Source organism: Trichosurus vulpecula, chromosome 6, assembly GCF_011100635.1.
Source record: "Trichosurus vulpecula isolate mTriVul1 chromosome 6, mTriVul1.pri, whole genome shotgun sequence".
In the NCBI taxonomy this organism is placed as follows: domain Eukaryota; kingdom Metazoa; phylum Chordata; class Mammalia; order Diprotodontia; family Phalangeridae; genus Trichosurus; species Trichosurus vulpecula.
In genome coordinates, this window is record NC_050578.1 from 82048240 (window position 1) to 82069352 (window position 21113).

General features: G+C 39.6%; 1 protein-coding gene across 1 annotated transcript in view; it reads right to left on the reverse strand.

Annotated features, from left to right (window-relative positions):
• The window catches only part of SLC4A4 (solute carrier family 4 member 4), a gene marked incomplete in the record, with an annotated part of 320448 nt that overhangs the window by 54369 nt on the left and 244966 nt on the right, over positions 1-21113 (reverse strand). The window contains 1 exon segment of the mRNA XM_036762520.1: positions 13218-13288. Coding sequence (XP_036618415.1) covers positions 13218-13288 — 71 coding nt within the window.

Consider the following 21113-nt stretch of genomic DNA (forward strand, 5'->3'; position numbering starts at 1 on the left):
TGTATTTCATTTTACAAATTTAAGAACATTGTTCTGAGGAGGGTATTCATAAACTTCACCACATTGCCAAAGGGCCCCCAAAACAAAAAGATAAAAACCCTAGCTCTAAGGCATCCTTTTTTAAATTCCGTAATTATTATGTGAAGAATGTGGTGTTGCGAGAAATAAGGTTTTGATAATAGGGGACATTTATGAACTATGCTTTAAGGTGTAAAGCACTTTACGTATGCCCTAGTAAATCTCGAGGAGAGGCTCATGAGGAAAGGATTACTGTCATGCTCATTTTCTGACCAACAGCTTCCACTAGAGAGCAGGACAGGAGGGCTGAAGACTCTCACCTCTCTCCACTACAAACAGTACCTTAGTTATGTAATGTCTATTGTTAAGGACTTACAGGTTGAACTTATCGTTGTGACTCAATTATTCCTTAGAATATCCTGTTTCCAGTAATCTAGGACTGAAGACTAGTAGTTTAGGTTTTCTATATATCTGGGAAATGGGCCCATGCAATAATTCATGGATTAGCTTTAGAGGATCATTGTGATGATTAACAGGATCACACAGTAATTAACATTTTAAAATTAAATTTTAAAATGTTAACTAAGTTTTTTGAGGCACAGGATGTTCTTTATGCACAAAATCCTGGGCAGGGATAAGAAACTATAAACACTAACAATGGCTGGTAGAAAGGGGAAATGATCTGCAGGATATGGGGATGGAAGCCATGATCACAAACTAGGCTTATGGTATTATCCAGAGTTAGTGCTACTGAATGTGGGCAAGATTCCTGTGTTTATGAGAGAGAATAGTACTGGGACTTGGTGTTTCCCCATCCCCAAAAGGAAAATTAAAGCACCTATCTATCAACCTGATTACTGCAAGAGAGAGGTGTGTTGTTTTCAAGGGGCATATACCTAAGATGTAGCTGAGATCTACACAAGACTTGTCCAAACCAGCAGCTTCTGGTAATTTGTTTGAGCCAAATGACACAGCCAGAAACAACCTGGAAAGTTTCCTTTTTCAAGAGTATCTTTCAAAGATTACAAAGTCTTGGGCCTGAAATTGAAGGCCATAGAGTTTCAGATTGTATTTTCATAACCGCTGCCCTATGAGGGCCAGGGATGGAGAAAAGAAAAAAAATTATTGGGGGGGGGTGACTGGCTAGTCAAGGTGATGTTGCTTGAGAATAGTATTTGGATTTCTGGGTGATAATTTAAAATTTAGGAAAAGAACCCTTCTCACCAGGGATGGAATGTTGATAATGTATTTGTCTGGTGTTTTGCAAATCAAATCTAAAGAGCTTGAAATTAACAAGGATGGGAGAGGGAGTTTGAAAGGTGTTACTGCCAAGAGGTTACTCCCAAGGTTGGGAATCTAACTGAGACCACGTTTTGCTTCCTAATACAATCCAGGCTTGGAAGTAGGAGCTGGACCTAGAGCCAAATGAGGTCCTTCCCTCTACCACAGCCCTGGATAAATTAGAAACAATATTATGAGAAGACACTAGAATTGACAGCAATTAAAAAATGATTTCTTGCAGATGGGATTTTAGGGGAAACTTGAAGGAAACCAGAGAAGCCAGGAAGCAGGGACAAGGAGGGAGAGAATTCCAGGCATGGGGGACAGCCAGTGAAAATGTAGGAAGGTGAGAGATGGGGTATCACGTTGGAAGAACAGCAAAGATCATGCAGTACATGGGGGGAGCAAGATGTAAGTAAGCCCTCTGGAAAGGTAGAAGAGGATCAGGTTCTAAAGAGCTGTAAAAGCCAAGTCAATTTTTTATATTTGATCCTGGAGGTATAGGGAGCCCCTAGAGTTTATCTGAATGAGATGAGGGGTGACAGGGTCAGATCTGTGTGCCAGGAAGATCAGTTTGACAGCTGAGTGGAAGATGGACCAACTCAATGCCTATTGTAATAGTACAGGCGTGGGGTGATACAGATGGGGGCTTGCACCAGGGTGGTGGCAGTGTCACAAGAGAGAGGGATGTTTATACAAGGAAATAATAACAGTCACCACGTATATGTGTGCTATATACTGTCCTATGGGCATTGTGCTGATAGCTTCACAGTTATCTCATTTGATCCTCACAGCAATCCCGGGAGGCAGGGGCTATTAATATCTCCATTTTATAAATGAGGAACTGAGGTTAAATGATTTGCCCACGGTCACACAGCTAGTATCCCAGACCAGATCTGAACTCAGGTCCTCATGATTCCAGGTCCAGTGTTCTTTCCACTGCAGTACTTAATTGCCTCTAGCTGGATTATGACGGTAGAGTTGAAAAAACTTGACGAAGGACTGAATATGAGCATAGAGAAATGGTGAGGAGACAAGTGACCCTAGGTGACTGGGATAATGATAGTGCCTCAACAGTAACTGGAAAGTTCTGATTAGGGGGGAAAGACAATGAATTCTGTTTTAGACATGTTGAGTTTAAGATGACTATGGGACCTCCATTTTGAAATGTCCAATAGGAAGTTGGAGATGTGAGCCTTGAAGTTAGGGTTGGACGAAGTGGTCTAGAAATAACTACAAAGAAATAGTAATTTAATCCATGGGAGTTGATGAGATCACCAAGTGAAATAGCATAGAGGGAGAAGAGGGATCAGGATAGAGCCTTGGGGGACAACCACAGTTGGCAAGCATGACATGGATAAAGATCTGGCATGGAGGGTTCAGATAGGTGGGAGGAGAATCAGGAGGCAGTATTGAAAACCTGGAGAGAAGAAAATATAAAGGAGAAGAGACAACAGCAGATGCAATTGTTTCAGAACTGGAATAATGGTTGTCTAGAAAAAGAGACTAGGGACAGCTAGATGGCCTGGAGTCAGGAAGACCTGAGTGCAAATCCAGCCTCAGACACTTACTAGCTCTGTGACCCTGGCCAAGTCACTTAACCCTGTTTGTCTCAGTTTCCTCATCCGTAAAAATGAGCTGGAGAAGGAGATGACAAACTACTCCAGTATCTTTGCCAGGACCCCAGAAAGGGTCATGAAGAGTCATAACTGGACATCATGTGCTTTGGAGGCCACTAGGCCCCATGGCCATGAATGAGGATCAATATGATCCATTAATAAATAAATCATCATGGCTCTGGGGAATTCAACACTCTGAGGAATGCTGCGATCTTTGAAGAAAACCTTACTTCCTCCAGCTTCCTTTGTACATCTCCACTGCTCTTGTTTTATACCCCTGGCTGAAGCATGCATACATGGCTTGTCAGTGAGGGCACGAAGGCAATAGGACTTTACTGAAGATCACACAAAGACTTAGGGGTAGAGGTGAGATTGAAGGCAAGGCTTAATGTATCTTTAAAGGGCTCCCTTTATTCAGTCGTGCTATCTCTGCTGTCCTGAACCTTTCTCAAAGACATCAAATCATCAGTAAGTTTTAAATTTTGGACCATGTCCATGATTTGATAGGTGTCAGTCAATCAACTAACATTAATTAAGTGCCTACTAAGGGCCAGATACTGTGCTAAGTAAGTCCTGAGGATAAAAAGAAAGGCAAAAAAGAATCCCTCCCCTCAAGGAGCTTACAGTCTAATGAGGGAGACAATCCGTAAACAAATCTGTAAAAACAGGAAATATATAGGATAAATTGAGGGTAGTCTCAGAGAGAAGGCACTAAGGTGACGAAGAAACAGACTTCCCAATGAGGAAACAGCCTCTACCAATGAAGATCGACACCTCTGCAGAGAGAATTTCCTAGGGTCATACAGCTAGTATATGTCAGCGGCAAGGCTGCTCTCCATTCACTACAAACATTGATACTGTCAGCCATTTGAATTTTTATTATTTTTCCTCTGGGCTTAGGGTAAAGATGATAACATGGGGAGAGAGAGAGACATTGGCAGAGCAGTTCTGATGATGACAGCTCTCTCCACCTCACCAGAGGCATTGGGGGGGGCACATGCTCACAATAGACAGAAAGACAATGATAAGATAGAGATGGGATTCAGATGTTAGCATGCAAAATTCACTGCTATTCTCTTCTTTCTCTTGTCCTTGAGACTGCTAACTGCCACATAGATCATGGGGAACAAACAGCCACTGCCAGTTAGCAGATTGAGACTCTCATGCTTCCATTAGGGATGGCCAGGGCTTCCGGCCTTCTGAACTGCCAGAGTCCTGACATGTGGAGAGGACCCATATTGATTCTGAGTCCTGTGATTAACAGCTGTTCCTACTCTTACTGAGCTGGAACAAAAAGGCAGAAGAAGACTGCCTCACTCTCTACTCTTGGTTCAGTCTATGACCCAGAGCTGGATCCCAGACCCTCGGCCATCCCGTTAACCCTTTTCCACGAGCTAGATGAGGTGCGTACAGGAACTTCTCACCACCCTCAGAGAGGTCGTAGGGTGAGTTGAAAAATAGCCTCAGAGATTAGTCCATATAGGAGTTTTTTCTTTGTTTTTTTTTTTGCTATATTCATTAAATTACATGATCATAGTATGATATAAGGTTCTGAGTCTTCTGAATATGAGACATCAAGATCAAAGCGAAGAAAGCCTAGCCATAAAGTAAGAACTACAGAGCTGTGTATTTCATATTTTGAAATATTTTTAATAATATTCCATGTCATGCAATAAGTTTTGGACTCAGCTGGCAAAACCAACTTGAAACCACAGGCTTTGCCAGCCCTGCCCCCCTCTTCCCTACTCTGTCTCTGAATTATCAGCCTCACCTTGGGACCAGGGGAAGCTATTAAGAATTCAAATCAATAAGAGGGTAATACATACGTTCAGGTGACAATAAGAATAAAAACTCAGCTTGTGAAGCTTCATTGTAATTTAGAGGTCTGCAGGCTGAATGGCCTCTAGTGGCCAAAAGGGTTACTGCAGATTTTGGGAAGACTAGATCTATACATGTACCAGGGAGCTATGGCTCCTGGGCTAGTGGCTTGAGGGGAGCACCAACTGGTGGGCAACTCATATCTTACACCCCCTTGCTGACTAAAGTATACAGTGACATGCTGCTTTTCTGTAGGCTTAAGAGAGGCACCATTCAAGCATGTTAGGAGTCGGTATACTGCAGTTTCTACTATTACAGTACTCACATTATATTACAGTAAACCTAAGATAAAGTAGACACAAAGATATCATTTAAAATGAGCATAAAAGCTATAGCACGTAAGAAATTCTGCTCAATAGTCTACCAAGGAAGCAGCAGTGTTGGGTTTGGATGTATTCTTATGAACTATGATAAGTGGACCAGCCTTCAGGTTTACCTCTTGACATTAACCTCTAATTTCACAGGAAATTACATAAATGACCAATCTACTCATGCATAATGATACCCTTAATTTTTCATCCCTTGAGAGTATAAGGTGGAAGTAAAATAGATTCTATTGCTCAGTCTAGCCTTCTTTAAGATTATTTGATGGTTTCTGGGCATGGCAACACACACACTTCCAGCTAGTGGGAGAGATTGAAGCTGGTAGATCACTTGAGCTCAGAAGTTCTGAGCTACAATGGGCTAAAAGCAATTGAGTGTCTGAACTAAGTATGGGACCAATATGGTGAGCCAGTTGGAGCAGGGGGCTGCTTGGCTGGCTAAGGATAGTACAGCCAGCCTAGGTCAGAAATAGAGGTCTTGGGCCAATAGTCAGTGGTGGAATCAGGCCTGTGAGTGGCTGCTGCACTTCTAGCCTCAGTAAAATATAGATAGATAGATTGATCAATCAATAGATAGATAGATAGATAGCTAAGTAAGTAGACAGATAATTAGATAGATGGATAGATAGATAAGTAGATAAGATATGTGTGTATGTCTATATATACATAGCTATACATATATTATGTGTAATATGTATACACATATTTATATATACTTATATATATTTACAGCAATTATATATCTATATACATAAATTTGTATAGCAATATATAGTTTCTGTCTACCTAAGTTTTCTCATATGTTAAACACATATGCATACAGATACACACATGTATATACTTGGCACATGACAGGCACTTAATATGTTTGTTGATTGATTGATACAATTCCATATTTTATTTTGAAAAATAAATCCATTTTGTTCAGAGCTGGGAGATGTTTCAGGGTATAAAGACTCGGGAAAATAAATTTAAAAAAAAATTAGTCACAATCTACCTTTCTGATCTTATTTCCCACAAACTCCCTTAACAAAACCTTTTTGCTTCCGTCAAATTTATCATACTCACAATCTACCTTCTACTTTGCACACCTCCAGCCCTTTAGTCACACCTACCATGTCCCCTGGCTATGATTTCCTTCCCCTTAATCCTAATTGCCCATAAAAGTTCTACTCATTTTTTAAAGGCTTCTTTCCAATGCAACTTCCTTTAGGAAGCCTTCCCTGGCCCCTTCAGCTAGTAGTTATTTCTCCTTCACCTGGGCTTTCTAATTTATTGTTTTACTGAACTAATTTACTGTGTTAGAGGCAGCTAGATGGCACAGTAGATAGAGTGCTGGGTCTCAAGTCGGGAAGATCTGAGTTCAAATATAGCCTTAGACAACAGATGTATAACCCTGGGCAAGTTCTTCTGCTGGCCTTGGTTTCCCCATCTGTTAAACGGAGTTAATAGTTACACCTACCACTCAGGGCTACTGTGAGAATAAAATGAGATGATATTTATAATGGGCTTTTTAAACCTTAAAGTGCTATACAAATATATATATATGTGCTATAGAAATATTACTATTAATAATAATGATGATAATAACAAATCTCTTTCTGTGTATATATCCCATCTGTGATTTCACTGGTGTAGAGAATTCTTCATATGGAAACCTCCCCTACTGAATGGCAACTTGTCTGGTTTTTATGTCTTAGAGAATGGCTCAGAGGTTAAGTCAATTCTGTTCAAATATTTATTTAAGTCCTACTATGTGCCAGGTACTGTGCTAAGTACCTGGTGACTCACACAACCAGTGCTATGTGTTTTAGAGGCAGGCCTCAATGCCAGGTCTTCCTGATTCCAGTGCCAGCCCTCTACCTACTATTCCACAGTATCCATCAAATCAGAGGTCCAGATCCCAGCCCATTTCCCCAACAAGTACCTACTATGTGAAAGCTACTGGGAATAAAAGTGTATGACTCAGGCTGTGCTTTTAAGGCACTAATCTGACAGAGAGGAAAAGATGAGTACACAAATACATATGATACAAGGAAGGCTGTTTAAAATGGCAAGAGATTCAGGAAAAGGGTTACGAGAAATTCGAGGAGGAAAGATCAGTTTCAGTTGGGGAAGGGTCAGAGCAGGCTTAATGGAGGAAGTAGCACCTTAGAGAGGCCTTGAAGGAAGTAAGGAACTGAGAAATGTAACTGGTGGCACTGAACTGAAGCTCATTACATGGATCAGAGTCTATCTTCAGGACATCTCAAGAAAATCTCTCCCCAGCAGTTCTCAGAAACCTAAGCTTCCCCCAAACCCTCAGAATTCAGCGACTTTTGCTCTAACCCAGGGTTTGCCCTGGGGCCATTTCAATGTGCTTCATATTTGGAGATTTGCAGCAGTGGGAAAAGGCTTTTGCCTCACATCCAAGCACTCAGGCAAAAAATAAATTCAGTTTAATGCAGACTTATTTATGTAAGAAGCAAACAACTCACACCTGAGCCTAGAGACAGTCAATACAATTCTCTTTCCTTCTCTAGGGAGACCTACCAAATTCAGAAACCCATATAGTTCGTTAGATTTATAGTGCTATTCTGGTTGGAGGGTCCTTCCCTGGGGTTCTCAGAATGAATCACACCCCTAAGCTATGACATGCACATCCCTCAGGTCTCATGATTTGAAGGAGGGGGAAGCGGGCAATTCATTCTAACAAACTTCACCTAGGAGCAGTAGAAGTCCGTTGTAGACAGCGGGCCAGACTGGGAATAAAGACACTAAAACTGGAACTGGAGAAGAAAACAGCAAATCATTCTGGTATCTTTGTCAAGACAACCCCTAATAGAATCATGAAGAGTCCGATACAGCTGAAACGAATAAACAAGAACAAATCTGACAATCGAACAATATAATCAGGAGTAGATAGGTAGATAGATAGATAGATAAAAACATGCATACATATACATAAAATATATTTAAAGATACATAGTTTATTTTATTTTATTTTGTAGGAAATAGAGAGCCACTGAAGGTTCTTTAGCGTAATGATCATAGTAGTATCTTGGAAAGATGACAGTTTGGGACTATGCTCCAAGAGTCACTAAATTGGGCATACTTTTTGATTCAGTGATACCACTGATAGGCCTAAACCATAAGGAAATCAAAGAAAGAGGAAAAGGACACATATGTACAAAAATATTTCTAGCAGATTTTTTGAGGTAACAAAGAACTGAAAACTAAGGGAGTACCCATCAATTGAGGAATGGCTGGACAAAGTATTACATAGTAATGGAATACTGTAGTATGGAAAGAAATAAAGAGATGATTTCCAAGAAACTTGGGAAGACTTGTATGAACTGATGCAGAACGAGGCGATCAAAAAGAAAAGAGTAATTTATATCTTAACATTATTATTGTAAAAGTGAATGATCTTGAAAGACTTCAGAAATCAGATCAATGCAATCATTGACCATGATTCCAGAGGACTGCCAATGAGAAGTGCCTCTCCTGACAGAGAAGTGATAGATTCAAGATGCAGAATGCAACATGAATTTTTGGATATGGCCAATATGAGAATTTACTTTGCTTGACTCTGCTTAATTGTTGTAAGGGTTTTGTTTAACTTTTTTTAAGGGAAGAAAGGAGTTAGGACAGAAAAATAATTGCTTAATAAATTAATTAATAATTAATTAATTGAATTGAATTTTGAAAACAGGGAATTGAGAGAAAAAATAATTGTTTACTAGTTTAAAAATGAAATATAATTTTGAAAACAGGGAGTTGGGAGGAAAAATAATTGCTTAATAGTTTAAAAAATAGAATTTAATTTTGGACACAATAGCGACAGACAGGTTAAGGAAAGAAGAGACCAGAGGGAGGGAGAGCATTGAGGTTATTACAAAAGCTCAAGTGAGGGTAATAAAGACATACACTTGTATGTTTATAGTGAGAGGAGAAACAAGACCCTGGATATGAGAAATAGTGCCAAGATAAAATCAAGAAGATATGACTGGCCAACTGATTAGATAAAGTAGAGGGAAAGATTTAAAAGGTCTAAAAGAGGGAAAGGTCAAAGATGACTCTAAAGTTATGAGTCTTGGAGAGTAAAAGGGTAGCAGTGTCAGAAAAATAAATTGAAAAAACAGAAAATTTAGGGAAAGGGGCATGTTTGGGGGTAGGGCTGATGAATTTAGTTTGGGCATAGGGTTTATGGTACAATATCTTGGTGGAGATAGCTAGCATTTGGTTGAAAATCCAGTCCTAGGATTCTAGGCAAAGGGTAGAGGTGGAAATATGATTCAGGAGTTAACTGATAAAGAGTGATAACAGAAACCATGAGAGTAGATGACATCACCAGGGAGGGAATGGAAAGAAAAAGAGGGTCAAAGTCACCCATGCTTAAGGGAGTTGGAAACAAATGAGGCAACAGCCAAAAAAGAAAAAAAAAAGAAAAAACTAGGAGAATTCTGACAGCCAGAAAATCAAAAGAGGATGGGGTATGTCAGAGTGTCAAACGTGGACCTCCCCAGGTCCAGGAGGATGAGGCCTGAAAAAAAATGACATCAGATGCTTTGGTTGTTTGTTGGGGTTAGGAATCAGACTGTAGAGAACTGAGAAATACATGGGTAGCGAGGAAACATGAGGCAGTGAAGTTCAGTGATGAAGAGAAAGAAATAGATGAAGGGGTGGAGGGGCCAAGGGAATACAATTTTGGCATGGGGACACATAAACATATTTTTAGGCAGAGGGAAAGGAGTCAGTGAAGAGGGAAAGATATCAGAAAAAGGATGTAACTTTTATGAAGTAAAGTTATGGAGGAGATGGAAGAAGAAAGGGTTGAGGGTACAAGGTAGAGGGGTCAAACCTAGTAAGGGCCACACCTTCCTCTGAATCTGGAGGGAAGGAAGGGAAGACGGGTGAGGATATCGAGAGTTTAGAGGAAAAGAAGAGGGGAGTGGATGAAGTTCATAACAATCAGTCATAGTCTTCTCAGTAAAACGACTGGTGAGGTCACTCTGAGAGTCAGGAAAGAATATGGGAAGATGGAGACTTGGGGAAAAAAAGAATAACCATGGTGGGAAAAGTTGTAGTCAATAAGAGACTCATAAATGACTGCTATGCTGCAGGATCCAGGAGAGGTCAGAAAGCAGAAACTTTTCGTGAATTCAGTCAGTATGATTTTGTGATAAGGGAAGGTGGCAGGAAGAACCCTGGGTTGCGGGTTAGCAGGGCAGAGAGGATAGTGGTTGAAAGAAAAAAATCCAAAAGCCCAGAGAGTTTTTTTTTTTAACCAAAATTAGGGAACCCTGTAACTTCCAGTCAGGTTGGTCTATCTCTTTTCATTTCTCCTTCCAACCCTTACTCAATATTTCAAGCATGGTATCATCTACATTTTTTGTTTAATTTTAAAATTTAATTGAATTTAAGGATTTCTTCTTTTCCCTTCTTCTTTCTCTCTTCTTTGAGAAGACAGGGGACTTGGACTCTATTCTTGGTTCTAGAAGATTCCATTCATCTCAGACAAGGCACTTCACCCTCTGTAGGTTTCAGTTTTCTTATCAGTAAAATAAGGTTATTGCACTACATCAAATCTCCGAAGTCCTTTACAGTTCTAAGGATGATAAAATCTTTAGTAAGTGCTTCCTATGAACCAGGCATTGCCCTAAGTGCTAAGGATATGGATACAAGGAAATATGACAATCACTGCCCTCAAGGAACTTGCAGTCTCCTGGGGGAAGATAACACATAAATGCACAAAGAGAATCAGGAGAGCAAGGGAAAGGGGGACCAGAGGAGGACAGCTTGGGAGGAAGAGGTGTAGATGCTCAGAGCAAAAATCAAGCTAGGGCTGAAGTGATTATGGTTGGATTCCCTCAAGAAATGGTGTTCCCAGCTAAGGACCCACCAAACAGGAGAGTGGGCTTCAGGAAGAGGTTTCACCAGATGGTTAAGGATCAAATTACATGGCTCCTCTTTTCTGTTCCTCCACAAGACACTCTATCTCCGGACTAGATGAATTTTCACTGGCTATCCCCCATGTCTGGAATTTGCTTCTTCCTTATCTCAGTCAGTCAGTCAATAAATGTTTAATAAGTATCTACTACGTAGGTGGTAGACCTACATAGTGGTGGTGGACCTGGAGTCAGGAAGATTCATCTTTGTGAGTTCAAATCTGGCCTCAGAGAGAGCTGTGTGACCCTGGGCAAGTCACTTAATCCTGTTTGCCTCAGTTTCCTCATCTGTCAAATGAGCTGGAGAAGGAAATGGCAAACCATGCCAGTATCTCTGCCAAGAAAACCCCAAATGGGGTCACAGAGAGTGTGATACAATTGAAAAACAACTGAACAACAAACAGCAAAATGTACCAGGCATTGTGCTAAGCACTGGGGGATACAAAGAAAGGTAAAAAGACAATCCTTGCTTTTGAGGAACTCAGTCTAATGAGATAGACAACATGCAAACACATACAAAGAAGCTACATACAAGATGAAGAGGAAATACTCAAAAGAGAGAAGGAACTAACATTAAGATGGATTATCCATCTTCTAGCTTCCCTGGTCTCCTTCAAGTCTCACCCAAAATCCCACCTTCTGCCTGAAGCCTTTCTCGATTCTCCTTAATGCAAATGCCTTTCCACTGTTGTTGATCTCCCACTTATCACATCTACATATGAAATAATGATAATAATAATAACCACTAACATTTATATAGTCCTTACTATGTAAGCATTTTATAATTATCATCTCATCTGATTCTCACAACAACACTGGGAGATAGGTGCTGTAATTATCCCCACTTTACAGATGAGGAATCTGAGGCAAACAGATTAAGTGATTTGCCCAGAGTCACACAGCTGGCAAGTGTCAGAGGCTACATTTGAACTCAGATCTTCCTGACTCCTGGTCCACCACTCTATGCACTGTGGGGCCACCTAGCTGCCCATATATATCTTATTTGTATATACTTGTTTGCGTAATTTGATCGTGAGTTCCTAGAAAAAAGGGATCACTTTTTTGCTTTTCATTGTACCCCCAATGCTTAGCACAGTGCCTGGCACATAGTAAGCACTTAAATGTTCGGTGATTTAATTTGGGTATTTATAATAGTCAAAATTACTTAGTCGTTCAACGTCATTCTTAAAACAATGTTGTTGTTATTGTATACAATGTTCTCTTGGTTCTGCTCATTTTGCTCTTTGTTATTTCATGGAAGTCCTTCCATGTTTTTCTAAGATCATTGAGCTCATCATTTCTTATACTTGACTTATAGACTGTTTCTACAGTTGGTCATTGCCCTTCCCTCCTCTTACTTCCTCCCTCAATTATATACATAGAAGAAAGACAAAGAAAGACAAAAGTCAGTGGAAGGGGAAGAAAGGAATGATCATGTCAAAATTAACCAGTCTTTCAGAGGGTTATTGTGGGCATTCATTACATAATGTCACTGTGGTGTTTTGGAGTCCTAAAAGATGGGCACTGGGTCAATCTAAGATATCCTGAGTGTTGCTACCATGAAGCCTGGGGAGCTGCTGATGTGGTGATAGGTCATATTTTGTGTAGAAGGGACACAATTGGAAGTCTGAAACAGAGTTTTCTGCTACCCCGAGTCTTTCACTCTAAAACAAAAGTCTTCTTCCAGTGTGAGACCTTCCATGCATGCAAAGCAGTCTTTTTGTAAAGTCTTGGTTCGGGTCCCTTTTTGCTCCTTGGTTACAAGAAAGAATGTCTTGTGACAGAGTCACTGGTCCTTCCTGACCACCACTCTGCTACCACCATCCTCCCAAGGATTCTATTCAAAACTGAGTTCTGAACTATGATTGCAAAGGAGAGTCAGCCCCAATGCACTCACACACTCAACGTCAGACCTACTGCCATGTGAAAAAATCCTAAGGTCATCATTCACAGGATGAGTGAGTCATGGAAAGCAGATCTCTGGAAAACATTGTTGGGAGTCAATATTTACCCCGTTCAAAAAAAAAACTAAGAGGTAAAAGAAAGTCCTCTCGGACTAGATCCTATTTTGTTTGTGGTGATATCAGGAGTACCCTGAAGTGAGTGACGTGTCCACACCTCAAACATAGCAATGGCGGTATCCAATATCAAGACCATTTGTCACTCACCATAACAGTAGAAGAAGGCGTGGCTAACCCCATGGGGGTGAAGGTCGTATCATCAGAAGCTGACATGTTAGCTGCAAGACAAGAGGAGATTTGAAACCATAAACACCAGAAAAACAAATGGAAATTATAATTTAATGTGTAACAAAATGAAGAGGCAGAGTATTTTGTTTGGTTTGGTTTTGATTTTGTAATTAGGTTTCTCCAACTGCAACAAAATAAAGGGGCAGTTTACAATCCAATTAAGTTTCTTTAAATTTATTTTCTCAGGCAGATCAGTTTTTGAACATCTTTTGCTGCTATGTTCTTCTATGATAATTCTTTTTAGAAAAAAAAATGGTAGCAATTTAAGTAAGAAGGTAGAGTCATCATTTCATTGTGTTGGGGGTCCAGACGAAATATAAACATTCTCTCCAGCTGTCTGGCTGTCTGTCTGTCTCTCTCCCTTTCTTTGTCTCCCTCTGTCTCTATCTCTCTGTCTCTCTCTGCCTCTCTCTCTCTGTCTGTCTGTCTGTCTTTCTCCCTTCCTCTTTCCCTCTTCTATCTCCTGTCTCTACTTCTCTATCATTGTCTCTGTGTCTGTCAATCACATACACACACACACACACACACACAAACACACACACACACAGAACCTGGAAGACAATAGCAGAAGACCCTACGTATTATGATGTAATCCAAGAATTGCCCAGGTCCTCAGAGGCCATCTGGTCTCATCTATATCTAAACAACAATCCTCTCTGCAACACAACTCACAAGTGGTTATCCAACCTTTGTTCTCAGTGTCTAATGAGGGGTAACCAGTCACCTCCTGAGGCAGTCCTGAATAGCTGTGATTGTTAAGAAGCTTTTTGCTTGACTCCAGGCCCAACAACAACACCCAGGGCTTATAATTATACCCTCTGGGACCATTAGAACAACTCTTTTCTCCTCACCTCCTTCCCCTCCCCACTTTGCTACATATACACAGTCCTTCTAGTACTCTTAACTACAGTAAGTAGGTCCCTCTTGAGGCTGCTTTTCTCCATTTCCTTCAGCAGATTTTCAAATGCTATGATCCCAAGGTCTTCCTGGGTGTCCTTCACTGGACATGCTCCACTTTAAACAACGTTCTTCCCACAATATGGCAACCAAAAATAAATGCAATAGAGATATGGTCTGAGTAGGGTAAGGAATAGCAGAATTATCACTTCCCAAGGCCAGACACTGCCTCTCAATGTAACTTAAGCTGATATTAGCGTTTTGGGCTGCTATATCATACTTTTGATTTAGAAATAAATTTCTTCTCCTTCTGTGGGTCTCAATTTCCTCATCTGTGAAATGGGGATAAAACTACTTTGTACCACCTACCTCACAGGAGCACAGATATTATTTAGTCTAGAAGATTATCTAGTCTAACCCACTCATTCTAATAGCTAAGGAAATGGAGGCCCAGAAGGGTGGAAGTGACTTCCCCATTATCACACAGCAAGCAGCAGAGCTGGGATTTGAACTTGGTTCCTTTGATTTGCTACTCTACTACTACTGCATGAGGGAGGGGATGTGCAAACCTTAAAATGTTGGGCAATTTGGAGCTGCTATCATAAATCTGCATATTTTCCTGATGGCTCCATAATTCAGTTTCCATTTAGATTATAATGTCCTGTCCACAACAATTATTCACTTTCAAATTTAGGTTGTTCTAACTTTTCCAACTTCCCCTTTTATCTGGTTGGAGAAACAACAAAACTCACAACAAAGAGTAGCATTTATGGAGTTAAGTTTGCAAAGGATTTCATATACATAATCTCATTTAACCGCTCTGAAGTCAAAAGCTTTGGGTTCAAATTCCACCTCAGACACTTAACAACAGTGTGACCTTGGAGAAATCACTTGTGTCTCTCTGTACCTCAATTTCCTCAACTGTAAAATGAGGCATAGGTCTTGGTGACCTTTAAGGTTCCTTCCAGCTCTAAATCCATTATCACCCCTATTATTCAATTTGGTACTAGAAATGTCAGCTTTAGCAATAAGAGAAGAAAAAGACATTAAAGGAAATTAGAATAGGCAAAGAAAAAACTAAATTATCACTCTTTGCAGATGATATGATGATTTACTTAGAGAATCCTAGAGAATCAAGTAAAAAACTACTTGAAATAATAAACAACTTTAGCAAAGTTGCAGGATATAAAATAAACCCACATAAATTCTTGGCATTTCTATACATTATTAACAAAGCCCAACAGCAAGAGATAGAAAGAGAAATTCCATTTAAAGTTACTGTAGACACTATAAAATATTTGGGTGTCTATCTGCAAAGACAAACCCAGGGCCTATATGAACATAATTATGAAACACTTTTCACACAAATAAAGTCAGATCTAAATAGATGGAAAAACATCAGTTGCTCGTGGTTAGGCCAAGCTAACATAATAAAAATGACAACTTTGCCTAAATTAATTTACTGATTCAGTGCCATCCCAATCAAATTACCAAAAAATTATTTTACAGAACTAGATAAAATAATAACAAAATTCATCTGCAAGAACCAAAGCTCCAGAATATCAAGGGAATTAATGAAAAGAAAGGCTAGGGAAGGTGGCCTAGCCATACAAGATATTAATCTGTATTATAAAGCAGCAGTCATCAAAACTATTTGGTACTAGCTAAGAAACAGAGTGGTGGATCAGTGGAATAGATTAGGTACACAAGACAGAATAGTCAATGACTATAGCAATCTACTCTTTGATAAATCCAGAGTCCAGCTTCTGGGTTAAGAACTCGCTATTTCACAAAAACTGCTGGGAAAATTGGAAAACGGTATGGCAGAAACTGGGCATAGACCAATATCTTACACCATATACCAAAATAAAGTCAAAATGGGCTTATGATTTAGGAATAAAGATTGATATTAAAAGTAATTTAGGAGACCAAGGAATAGTTTACCTGTCAGATTTATGGGAAAGGGTAGAATTCATGACCCAAGAAGAGATAAAGAGTGTTACAAAATGCAAAATGGATAATTTTGATGATGTTAAATTGAAAAGTTTTTGTATAAACAAAGCCAATGCAAGAAAGATTAGGAGGGAAGCAGAAAATTGGGGAAAAAATGGTTACAACTAGTATCTCCGATAAAGGCCTCATATCTAAAATGTACAGGGAACTTAACCAAATTTATAGGAATATAAGCCATTCCCCAATTGAGAAATGGTCAACAGATATGAACAGGCAGTTTTCAGAGGAAGAAATTAAAGATATCTATAGGCATATGAAAAAATGCCCTAAATCACTATTGATTAGAGAAATGCAAATCAAAACAACTCAGAGGTACCACATCTCTCCTGTCAGATTGGCTAACATGACAAAACAGGAAAATGATAAACACTAGAGAGGATGTGGGAAAATTGGAACATTGTTTCATTGTTGGTAGAGTTGTGAACAGATTCAGCCATTCTGCAAAGTAATTTGGAACTATGTCCAAAGGGCTATAAGATGTGCATACCCTTTGACCCAGCAATACCACCTCTAGGGCTATATCCCAAAGAGATCAGACAAGTGGGAAAGGGACACGTATGTACAAAAACATTTATAGTAGCTCTTTTTGTGGTGGCAAAGAACTGGAAATCAAGGGGATGCCCATCAACTGGGGAATGGCCAAACAAGTTGTGGTATATGAATGTAATGGAATACTATTGTGCTATAACAAATGAGGAACAGATGGACTTCATTACAACCCGGAATGACTTATATGAACTGATGCTGAGTGAGGGGAGCAGAACCAGGAGATCATTATACACGATTACAGACACACAGTATCTGTAAGGACTAACTTTGATAGACTTGACTCCTCTCATCAATACAAGGTTCAAAGCAGCCCCAAAAGACTCATGATGGAAAAACCTATGTACATCCAGAGAAAGAATTGTGGAGTCTGAATACAGATGGAGGCAAACTATTTGCTCTCTTTTTTTTCCTTCTTTTTGATTTTGTTTCTCCATTCTCATGATTCATTCTATTGGTTATAATTCTTCTTTACAACTGGACTATTATGTGAATAACTTCAATGTGAAGGGAAATATAGAACCTACATTGAATTACATGCTGTCTTGGGTGGGGGGAGGAGGAGGGAGGAGAGGGAGGGAGAGAAATTTTGGAACACAAAAACCTGTGGAACTGAATGTTGTAAACTAAAATTAATATATGTATATATATATATTATATATAAAACAATTTTTTAAAAAGCACTCTGGAATGAATGAGAACAAAGAGAATTCCAGAAATCTTCTTTCTGTCCTCACCTTTACCTGACACAGTTCTTAAACTAGAGAACCAACAGGATCTATCTGATCTGGGAGGTGGGGGATTTTGGATTCCACTCTCCCTGGGAATACTTTGTTCCTGGTGCTTAGTTCCAGGGAGTTTTCATAGGACCTTTGCATCAGTCCCCCTTTTTACTTCCTGCTCTTTCTATGTGTCATTTCAGTTAGTCTTAAGGACATGTGGGGATGGAAGATATTAAGAATAGAGAAATGTATTAATGAGCTCTTGCCCTTCACCCTTCATCATTTCTTAAACTGGATTTGATTTTTGTTTACATAGAGAAGCGAGAAAGCAGAAGAGAGCCACATAAATGTCTCTAGGGGCTAGGAAAGATGATGGTATATAGTTTGTAGATGGTATATAGCATATAGATGGTATACGGTTCAGGGCTGGTATATAGAACAGAATACATTCCTTACAGAAGAAGTGTCAATGACAGGGTCCTTCTATGGCTTCTCACAGCCTGGCATCAGTGATCAATGGAGGTCTGTCCAACGCCCCAAGAGACAGATGGTTGGGCACCACAGGGTAAGTGATATAGACAAGCAACAGCTGGTTGCTGAAGGCAGGATTCTTAGCTTGAAACATAATTGTCACTCAATTCTGGACCTAGCTCCTCTCTGCCGAAAGAGATGTAGCATTCTCTGTCCATGATTGAGTTAAATAAACATCAAAGACAAAATAGTCCTGTGATAATATAATTAGAATCTCTCATCCCATTTTTCCTGTCAATAAATATTTACTAGATAGATAGTATTTGGGGCAAATGGAGAAAAATAGTGATTTGGAATTGATTTATCCACTCAATAACTGCAACACACAGGGATTAATATTTGTGTTGTGTACTGTTTAGAAAGGCAGCATGACTTCATAAGTAAAGAGCTGGCCTCAAAATGAGGAAGATCTGGGTTTAAGTCCTTCTTCTCTGTGTGACCCTGGGCAAATCACTCCATGATCTAGGCAGGTAGCCCCGGGTACATTGAGGCAGTCCACATTCCCAAGTGTAGCAGGAAACAGGTTAAAACAGAATTGGGAAATATTTAACAAAATGAATAAAAATACAGTAGAATATAGATAATGTTAGTGTGTGGTTTTCTAAATCACGATGTACCTTTTGGTAGCTCCTATTTCTATTTGAGATTGACAGATCTCAACTAGGCAACTCTGTAAGACTGAGTGCAAGGAAGGAGCCAAGCTGTACGGGTCAAGGGAGCTTCCTCACCTAGAAATTTTCTGTACTAATAAAATCACAGATTTAGTCCCTAATCCCATAACAAAAAAATAATCCAAGGAGTGGGGAAAGGGGAGGGCAGTTGTTCCACCTGTGAAATAGCGTGAAATGCCCAAAGAATATCAGAAACAAATGAACAAAAACACACAATTTCGTTGTTGATGATGATGTCATTTCAGTCATGTCTGACTCTTTGTGACCCCATTTTGGGGTTTTCTTGGCAAAGGCACCAGAGTGGTTTGCCATTTCCTTTTCCAACTTATTTTACAGATGAGGAAACTGAGGCAAACAGACTTAAGTGACTTGCCCAGGGTCACACAGCTACTAAGTGTTTGATGTCCAATTTGAACTCAGGTCTTCCTGACTCCAGGCTCTGCACTCTATCAATTTTGCCACCTAGCTGTCCAAAATAGACCTTACTAAATACTAATTCCTAAAACTAAGCAACCACCCCAAATCTTCTTGGGATTTCTGCCTCAGACCGGCCAAGATGGATGGCATATATCTGATTATCTGTAATAATCACAGATAATATTTCCATCCTGCTACCATCTTTAAAAAAAAAGTCTATGGGGAAAAGGAGAGAACAGTAATAGGAGGAAATTACACAGAAGAAAAGGTTATCCATTGCATCTCAGTCTAAGACAGGGAAATTTTGTTTTGCTATTTCTATTTGATTCTCCCTTTGGTTCATCTATGGTAACTACCACTCCTACTACTTCTACTACTACTAATAATAATTATAATAATAACAATAATAGCTAACATTTATATAGTGTTTACTATGTGCTGTGCACTAGACTAAGTGCTTTACAAATATTTCATTTGATCCCCACAATAACTCTTGGAGGCAGGTGCTATTATCATCCCAAGGAAACTGAGGCAAATAGGGTAAAGTGATGCACCCAGATTAAGCTAGTAAGTGTCTGAGGCTGAATTTAAACTCAGGCCTTTCTGACTCCAGGCCTAGCTCTCTATCCCTTGTACCACCCAATTGCTCCTGATTTCTATTATTAATTTTATGACTGATGATATGGAATACCATGAAGTCTGGCTTAGCCTTGAATATTAGAGAATTGCCAAAGGTACTGAGAGCTTCCATATCCCCTAAGCAGGGATCTGCATCTTAAATGAAACACATTCACACCTTCTCTCTTCAGAGAAAGCTGCTTTTTCTCGTTTCCTTAAAAAGGCCTCTTTTTACCATCACTGAGTCCTGGGGATGTAGAATTCTATTATTTCAGAAACCTAGCATTCTATGCATAAGGCTATACTGCAGAGAGAAGAACGTCACCCATCAATGAGAGATGAGGCTTTGTATGAACATTTTATGCTGAGGAAGTATTCAATGATGTGGAAGAGGAGCTGCCCTTCCTAAGGTTTCACCCGTTTCGATTTCTGTATTTTCCCCATTTCCATGCCTGTAACATCATCTCCCAGTCTGCAGGATAGTGACCTCCATCTGGGAAGTTACCAGTGCACTATTACATACTTTCCTGGTGCTAAAAAACATGCATTAGCCAATTTAAATATTATGGACTCATTGATTGAATTATTTAACTCAGAGGGTGTATTGTGATGAGAAACCAGACTTTTGTTGTTTTTTTTAGAATGTTCTGGATGTAATGTTGACTGTGTTATCCTTCCAAGGTAATATTTCAATGTCCTATCAAGAAATATTAAGGTTTCAGAGCCAGCTCTATAGGGGTAAGTTAGCTAAGGGAATCATTAACCTTTTGAGGTACTCATGAAAATGGCCAAAGTTCATTTGCTGGGTTGTTTTCTGTTCTACAAATGATTTTGTTCTCCATAATACCAATGGACCAATCTTGCCAACCAACATAGATAGGAGAAGAGAGGGGATCAAAAGTCCAAAAGGGAGCCCTTTTCTATCAGCTCCTTTCTCCACTTGAGCTCAGAAAGTCAGTACTGAAAGGTAGGCCATGATGCACAGAGGGCTGTGTCAGTTAAACAGCCACATCTTGGGAGAGAAGGTGCAATGTCATTAATTCAATCACTTAAGCTTCGTGGTTCCATCCCGATGCAGCATTCTGGTGCACAGGACTGTATGTGGCCAAGAACCTTTCAAAACTTAGTCAGACAAAGCTTCTGACTTTCACAGCAGAATGAGGCAGCTAAAACCAGATTAAGTTAGCACCTGTAATTCAAGCATAAAATCCGTTCCTCACTCAATATCATGTTCTCAGGTAAACAAGGATCAGATACTTCTCAGAAGTAAAGGACAAATGCGAAGGTTTTGCTTTATTTTCACATTTATTCCATATACTATAGATAGAGCTTTAGTTAGGTGGTGTAGTACATAGAGTACAGGACTTCGAAACAAGAAGATCTGAGTTCAAATGTTCCCT